This window comes from Prunus avium, chromosome 6 (genome assembly GCF_965620075.1).
Source record: "Prunus avium chromosome 6, drPruAviu1.hap1.1, whole genome shotgun sequence".
Taxonomy (NCBI): Eukaryota; Viridiplantae; Streptophyta; class Magnoliopsida; order Rosales; family Rosaceae; genus Prunus; species Prunus avium.
Genome location: NC_142289.1, coordinates 36,836,568 through 36,844,830, shown reverse-complemented (window position 1 = coordinate 36,844,830; position 8,263 = coordinate 36,836,568). Strand labels below are relative to the sequence as shown.

Genomic DNA, 8,263 nt, shown 5'->3' with positions numbered 1-8,263 from the left:
TAAGAATTGATACTACTAAAGTCGTGAAGGGTGAAGTCCCTTCTGCAGATGAGCCTCTCAAGTGTCCTGTTGAAAAGCTGATTGATGGAGTCCAATTTGTTGGTAAACATGATGGAGAAGTGACTGATTTGTCAATGTGCCAATGGATGACCACTCGTCTGGTTTCTGCTTCTATAGATGGAACAGTATGTACTTTCACCGTTTTGAGATCTTTGTTTTAGTTTCTTTGTTTCACTTTACATATTATCTTGTAGCACAAGTAGCAAAACTTTAAACTGCATTGCATCTGGTTTAGTGGAAACTAATTTGAGGAAAAGTACCTGGTTAACCTGTGCATTTTTGCGTCATGGAAGAATGTGTTCATTATCTAGCATTTGCGTTTATATCATTAAAGAAGTTGGTATGAATTGGGATATCGTATATTTATCTTGGACATGGTAGGTTGATTTTTCATTTATTTTAAAAAAAAGGGAAATTGTGAACGAACAGTGGTGAGGAAGATAATAAAAGTTTGACTAAGTTTCACAGTTTCAACTATGGTAATTTTTCTTAGAATAATATGACAACTTTGAAGCATGAGAAGTGAGTAATCAGCAGTTCCTACAATTTCAAATTCATATGGGAGGCCTTTTCCTCTTGGAAAGTAGAAAGAAAACAAGGATAATACTGTGTTTGTTTGTATTATGTGAGTAAATAATGCGGGAATGCAACAACTTGACTCTTTGAATTATGAGTCATATGGATTTTGGTCAATATTTGTGGTAATTTTTTGCATGCGTTAACTTCCTTTGCATCTTTTTTACTGTTGAATTTATGGGTTATATAGTCTATGTTTGAGGTGAACCTTACCTGCAGTAGCTTCCCGTGCATGCTTTTGACTATTTGCTTTATGATTTATACGGGATTTTGGTCTAGGTTTGGGGTAGAATTTTCATGCCTGAGCTTCCCTTTCATCTGCCCCTCTTTTTTCCATAATTTTTCCTGGTCAAGTTCTGGAGATCTCCACCTTTTGGCTCATCTATGTTGATGTTGAAAATTTCTGTAAAAAGCATTTTTTTCTTAATACGATGTGGGTGGTCAAATCATTATAGTGTGATCCAGTTTTCTTCCCCATAATGCATTCTACCTTTGTAGAGGGAATTCCTATTCCCAGAGTGGCACTGAGAATTGTGTCTCTACTTCAACTTCAGTTTGAGTATTGATAGGATATCTATCATTCATGATTGTCTTATGGATATGAAGAGTGGTTGAGAGCCATGTTACACAGAGGTGCATTTTGGTAGAGAAATAATCATTGTTTATAATTCACGAGCATATGCTGGCATGCATCCATACATGTTTCCTTCAATATTTCTGATTGATACAAGTCGGAAGGGTTTTTGCTGATTCCACACAAAATGTATTTCTTGCTACAGATAAAGATCTGGGAAGATCGCAAGGCACAACCACTTTTAGTATTGAGACCCTATGACGGCCATCCGGTTTATTCAGCTACATTTGTGACAGCTCCCCACCGGCCAGATCATATTATACTTATCACAGTGGTAAATGGTCATTGATTTCTTTACATGTATGATAAGGTGGTGCAGTTGTGTTTCTGCAGTCTACCTTCGGTAAAAGAATGCTCTAATATTTTGTAGTAATGATATAAAATTGTTCTACAGGGGCCACTTAATCGGGAAGTGAAGATCTGGTCCTCGGCGAGTGAAGAAGGCTGGCTACTTCCCAGTGATGCTGAGTCATGGAAATGTACCCAGACATTAGAGCTGAAGAGTTCTGCTGAACCCCGAGTAGAGGGGGCATTCTTTAATCAAGTCATTGCTTTGTCACAGGCTGGCCTTCTCTTACTTGCAAATGCTAAGAAGAATGCTATTTATGCTGTGCACTTAGAATTTGGTCCTGATCCAGCAGCAACTCGCATGGATTATATTGCAGAATTTACTGTTACCATGCCTATTTTGAGCTTTACTGGGACAAGTATTTCACCTCATGGTGAACAGATTGTCCAGGTTTATTGTGTCCAGACACTAGCCATTCAGCAGTATGCTCTGGAATTATCCAAGTGCTTGCCTCCACCACTGGATAATGTGGGTTTAGAAAAGTCAGATTCCAATATTTCACGTGAACCATCAGGGGCTGAAGGATTTGCTTTGGATCTATCTGGAAGTAAACCCACAGAGATGCTGCTAGCTAATTCAAATTCAGCACTTAAACAAACCATACAAGATAGTAGTTCTGAGGGTGCAGTTTCCGTGAGGTATCCTGTAAGCTCTAGTTCTGTTGAGGCAACCACTTCGAAAGATATTACCACATCAAGTACAGAATCAAGACCTGTTGCATTGGCATCAGCTAATAGTGATTCAGATGTTGTTTTTGTTGCATCACCACCTATTCCCTTGAGTCCTAGGTTGTCTGGGAAAGTTTCTGGTTTAAGAAGTCCAACAGATGGCTCTGACCCGGGTCGCACACTCAATGAGCATGGTGGAGACCAACAAGTCAATGATTACTCAGTTGACAGGCAATTGGACAGTGTTCGTTCAAACTTGTCAGATGTGCCTGCAGTGGATGATGATTCAAGAAATATTGAGCAGAAAGTTGGACAAGATGATTTATCTAGTGTGCTCAATCCTCCGATCATGTTTAAACATCCAACCCATCTTATAACTCCCTCTGAGATTTTAATGGCTGCTTCATCTTCTGAAGGTACTAATCCTATTGACAGCAAGAATGAAGGGGAGGCAAACATCCAAGATGTGATTGTTAACAGTGATATGGGTAATGCTGAGGTGGAGGTTAAAGTAGTGGGTGAAGCAAGATCTACTCAAAATGATGAATTTGGATCTCAAGGAGAACCTCAAAATGTTGTTTCAGAAAATAAGGAAAAATTCTTTTGCTCCCAGGCATCAGATCTTGGAATTGAGATGGCCCGAGAATGCTGTGCAATCTCAGCCGAAACATATACTACAGATGAAGCTCGGCAAGTTGATGATTCCAGCATGACAGAACCACTGACCCAGTCTAATGCTGGAGACGAAGACCAGGAATCTGCAAAAGATGTATCTGGGCCATGTACCACCCCAACAGTTTTTCAATCGCATACACCAACTACAAAAGTGAAAAAACAGAAGTGGAAAAACTCTCAAGCATCAGGTCAATCTTCCCCATCACCAAGTATGCTCAATTCAATAGATTCCAACAATGAACCAGGAGGGAGTTCAAGCCCCCCCTCTGCAGAAGCTGCATTTCCTCAAATTATGGCCATGCAGGATACGATTAATCAGGTGATTGCTAATTTCCCTACATGAATGTATGACATGTGAACTATTTTATAATTCTTTCCTTTCCTTCGTCTTGATATGGTTTTCCTTGTCCTATTTCACATTTTTGTATACTTTGGCAAAAGTGAAGAAGTATGTTTGCTTTTTGTGACTTGTGTGGTAGATGTGTACTCTGGACCTGTCTTTATTGGCATCATCCTTTTCTTAACTGTGGCTCTTTTGTCATTTGTACAGCTACTGACTATGCAGAAAGAACTGCAAAAGCAGATGACAATGATGGTTGCAGTCCCAGTTACAAAGGAGGGGAGAAGATTAGAGGCAGCTCTTGGGCGGAGTATGGAGAAGGCTGTAAAGGCCAATAATGATGCTTTATGGGCTCGTTTTCAAGAAGAGAATGCAAAGAATGAGAAGTTATTGCGAGACCGTAATCAGCAAATAACTAGTTTGATCAATAACTTCATGAACAAGGACTTTCCAGTCATGTTAGAGAAAATGGTGAAGAAGGAATTGGCGGTCGTTGGACCAGCTGTTGCTCGTGCTATAACTCCAGCTATTGAGAAAGCAATACCTCCAGCTATTTCTGATTCCTTCCAGGTTAGAATTTTAAATGATCTGATGCATTCTATAATAAAGTTGGTGTATAGTTATCTAATTGATGCTTGTGTGGCAGAGAGGAGTTGGTGATAAGGCAGTTAATCAATTGGAAAAATCGGTTAACTCCAAACTTGAAGCAACTGTTTCCAGGCAAATCCAGGCGCAGTTCCAAACTTCTGGCAAACAAGCTCTTCAGGTATGTATTATGTCATCTTGTTAATTTCCTTCAATTTTTAATCTGAATATCTAATGCTTTACCTTGGTTTGGAAAACTTCTGTACTAATGTTTTGACCTTTGCACATTAGGACGCTCTTAAGTCTAGTATGGAAGCTTCAGTGGTACCTGCATTTGAGAAGTCATGTAAGGCCATGTTTGAGCAAGTAGATGCTACGTTCCAGAAAGGAATGCTAGAACATACAAATGCGGCACAACAACACTTTGATTCTGCACATTCGCCACTGGCACTTGCTTTAAGGGTGTGTATGTCCAATCATTTTCTTTTAGATAATTTTTTGTGGAAAACTTCCCTTCTCGTATACTCAAAGAGGTATAATCCTTGGGGGCCTTGAATGAATTCAAATAACAGGGAGCCAAATATGTGTTTTAGCCTTTGCCTTGATTACTGTGGTCATAGTTTTGTGTGCACTTATTGATGTTTTATTTATTTATTTTGGCGTATTTGCAGGAAGCTATTAGTTCTGCGTCATCGGTGACTCAAACCTTAAGTGGAGAAGTGGCTGATGGTCAACGTAAGCTAATAGCTCTTGCAGCTGCACGAACAAGCTCAAGTGCAGTAAATCCCCTGGTCACACAACTAACCAATGGACCTTTGGGTAGTCTCCATGAGAAGGTTTGTTCCATCTTAAATCCAAATATTGTATTTTATCTGATGACAGTTGGTCGGTTGGCTACTTTAATTATTAGAAATATTTTGTTTATGCATGGTAGGTTGAGGTGCCTTTGGATCCAACAAAGGAGCTGTCTAGGTTGGTTTCTGAACGGAAGTATGAGGAGGCTTTCACTGGAGCTCTACAAAGAAGTGATGTGACCATCGTATCGTGGTTGTGCTCTCAGGTATAGTATACTTTGGATGATATTCCTTTGTGTTTATCTGAGCTTGCGATGGACTATCTGCTTGACAACTTGTTACCACCTTTTCTAGGTTGATCTGCATGGGGTATTGTTGCTGAATCCTCTTCCTCTTAGCCAAGGGGTGCTTCTCTCTCTTTTGCAACAGCTGGCCTGTGATATCAGCAATGATACATCGAGAAAAGTTGCATGGATGACAGATGTGGCGGCTGCCATAAACCCAGTAAACCAAATGATTGCAGTGCATGTGCGGCCTGTCTTCGAGCAAGTTTATCAGATACTGCACCATCAACATAGTTTGCCAACAATCTCTAGTGCCGAGCACACAAGTATTAGACTTCTGATGCATGTCATCAACTCCATGCTGATGGCCTGTAAATGATGATCATACTTCTATCTAAAATCCTACCATTGTGCAAGAAACATTATTTATATGGACATTTTGTACAAATCTGCTGTGAGATGTTTTCTTATGAAAGCATTACCAAACTTTGTAGAGTCAGTTTTTTCCTGGAATTGGATACGTAGGCTTAGGTACTCTGGGTTCTTGCTTTTGTCTACTGTATTTATTTCTTGTTTTTTCCTTTTTCATTTTCTTTCTTTTACTCGTCATAGCTCGCTGTAAACGTGAAATTTTGTATTTTCTTCACACCTGTGAATGCGCATCTTTGTGTTTTCTTTTTTCTTAGGCAAAATTGTATCAATGGTCTTTCAAATAAGATCCTACTTTGCTTTTTGCATGTTGCAAAATTGTTATGGCCGTCCTTCACTTAGTTAGATCTTCTCATGTTGCATCATTAGTCTTTCTGTCAAAATTAAGGACAAATTGGATAATATTTTATTAGATAAATCAACACATTAAATTAAAAAAAACCAGTCTTCTCATTTGAGTGTGTGGGGAAGGAGGGTTGATCAAACGGTCCGAGAAATGTCAGCTATCCACTTCTCTTTGATACTTGATACTGGTAGTGATCTTAATTGGGTTCAATGTGCACCTTGCTATGCTTGTTTTCTAGACACAAGCTGCCAGGATCCGCAGTGTAGATTGGTTTCGTCCCCGGATTCCTCCTCAACATTGCAAGGCTGAGAATCAAACATGCCCCTATTTCTACTGGTATGGGGACAGTGCCACACAACCGGTGATTTCTTCCCTTGAAACCCTTACTGGGAATCTCACATCACCTACTGGGAAGGCAGAGTTTAAGAGAGTGGAGATGTTTGGATGTGGCCATTAGAATAGAGGTCTGTTTAATGGGCCTGCAGGATTATTAGGACTTGGGAGAGGGCCTCTCTCCTTTGCCTCTCAGCTTCAATCACTTCATGGCCATTCATTCTCATACTGCCTGGTAGATAGAAATACTGACACCAATGTTAGCAGCAAGTTGATTTGGGGATGGTTTGGGTTGCTGGGTTGGTGAGTTAAAAGGGATGGGCACATTTGGGGGGGAAAGGGTCATGTGCGGCTGGGTTTGGGTAGAAGGAGGTGGTGGCTATTTTAAAGTCATATTTACCCTTAAAATATCTATCATGTGCATGACATGTGATTAATTTTGACGGAAAAACAAACTGAATTGACGTAAAAGACTAGTGGTGCAACACCAAATCTAATTAAAGGACAGCCATAACAATTATGCGACATGAGAGGCAAAAAGTAAAGTTGCGTCTGTCAGGGCAATGAGCCTACTCTCTTTCATCCAAACGAGAAGATTGCCCGCTCTCTTTCACCCAAGCTCAAATCCCTCTTCTCGCTTATTAGAATTTAGATTAATTTATACTCACTCCTATATAAAAATTAAAAAATAGTTCAAACTCAGTTCTTACATAAAAATAACAAAATTTTTTATAGCCAAACAATGGTCTCATCTTCTTGACTAACATTAGAAAGAAAAAAATAGAAGACTAAATTAAATTATTTACAAATGACTTCGTTAGTTCAACTTATTTGTAGTTAAATTGCACGATTTTAATTCGAATAATTAAATTAAAAATAGTTCTCCGTTTAACTTTAAAAATTCATTTGTGTACAAACTCAGTTCAAAATTTATTGGCGTACGTCGCAGTGATAAGCATTTACAGAATTTTTCTCTACATTACATGTTTTCCTTTTTACACGTAATTAGATTCTAAAATTTCTTTTTCCTTGTCAAGAAAGAGAAACAAAAACAAATTAGATGCGGCCTACCAAAACAAGAAAAAAGAAAAAAAAGTGGCCCTATGGTCGTTTTCTTTCTACCAGCACTGGTCCGTTTCCCACCTCCGGGTCGGATAAAACCCATCTGGTCGAAACCCGACCGAGCTTCTCCGACGAACACGATGTTGAAGATGAGCACTCAACGACAGGTCGTACATGGCCCTGGCGGCCGGATCGGACAGCGTGGCGTAGGCGTTGTGAATCTCGATGAAATCTCGGCCGTCCGATTCGGACGGCGAGGCGTCGGGATGGTAGAGCTTAGCCAAGCTCCGGTACGCCGACTTGATCTCCGTCTGAGAAGCGTTGTCCTTGACTCGGAGGACCTCGTAGAGACTCGTTGAGGCTTTGGACCGCGGCCTGGTCTCGGTGAAAGCCCCAGCCGCGGAGACCCTGAGCTGGCGGCGCTGCCGAGGCAGGGGCATTTTGGGAAGAGAGGTGAAAGAGAGAGGGTTTGAGGCAGAGAGGGAGAGGGTTGCAAACATTGGAATTTGGGGAGTTTATGGAGGGCAATTTGGGAATGGAAGTGTAGAAGTAGAATTTGGGGAAGAAGAACAAGGAGGGTGTTGTATTGTGTGAATTGAATTGAAATTTGGAAAAGGGATATAAATAGGAGTCAAAATGGAAGAAGCAGCAAAAACTGTGTGTGGTTGCGGTTCCAGGGGGCGCTGACATGGCACTCACTGCTCTTTCTACTTTAATATTTACCATGCTTCTAGAACATCATCATTTTTTTAACAACGCAAATATCTTCTATTTCTGTAGTAAAAATTAGTTTAACTTTTTTACTATTTTACTGTCCTATGAGGATGGTAAATAAAATGTTGTTGAGCTTGAGCTGGCTGCTTTTACATTTGAAATTATAGACGTGTGATTGTCATACTTAAATTAGTTTTTTTTTTCTTTCCAATTAATCTCTGGTGTTAAATGAGATTTTGATTTTGGTAATTTGTTAGATGCATTATTAACTTAGATACATTATTTTAGGTATATTCATAAGTACATTTGTATGTATTTAGTGTATAATCGCGATAATGAACTTAATCAAAGAACCGAGATCAAAATCTAATATGACACGTAAGTTTTTTATTTTTTGTTTATTGAAATATATGA

General features: G+C 39.6%; 2 protein-coding genes across 2 annotated transcripts in view; one reads left to right on the top strand and one right to left on the bottom strand.

Moving 5' to 3' along the window:
• VCS (Transducin/WD40 repeat-like superfamily protein) overlaps window positions 1-5,712 on the top strand; it is an 8,052-nt gene extending 2,340 nt beyond the window's left edge. Inside the window, exons 5-13 of the mRNA XM_021955918.2 lie at window positions 1-185; window positions 1,416-1,544; window positions 1,665-3,281; window positions 3,513-3,872; window positions 3,949-4,068; window positions 4,179-4,349; window positions 4,559-4,723; window positions 4,822-4,947; window positions 5,036-5,712. Of these exons, the coding sequence (XP_021811610.1) occupies window positions 1-185; window positions 1,416-1,544; window positions 1,665-3,281; window positions 3,513-3,872; window positions 3,949-4,068; window positions 4,179-4,349; window positions 4,559-4,723; window positions 4,822-4,947; window positions 5,036-5,344 (3,182 nt within the window). The 3' untranslated portion in view covers window positions 5,345-5,712. The remainder of the gene's footprint in view (window positions 186-1,415; window positions 1,545-1,664; window positions 3,282-3,512; window positions 3,873-3,948; window positions 4,069-4,178; window positions 4,350-4,558; window positions 4,724-4,821; window positions 4,948-5,035) is intronic.
• A 1,266-nt stretch (window positions 5,713-6,978) lies between these two features.
• On the bottom strand, window positions 6,979-7,750 carry LOC110754800 (Chaperone DnaJ-domain superfamily protein). The gene has a single exon (XM_021955911.2). It carries the CDS (start codon window positions 7,633-7,635, stop codon window positions 7,192-7,194), a length of 444 nt encoding a protein of 147 aa, XP_021811603.1. The 5' UTR covers window positions 7,636-7,750; the 3' UTR covers window positions 6,979-7,191.
• Window positions 7,751-8,263: the final 513 nt, after the last annotated feature.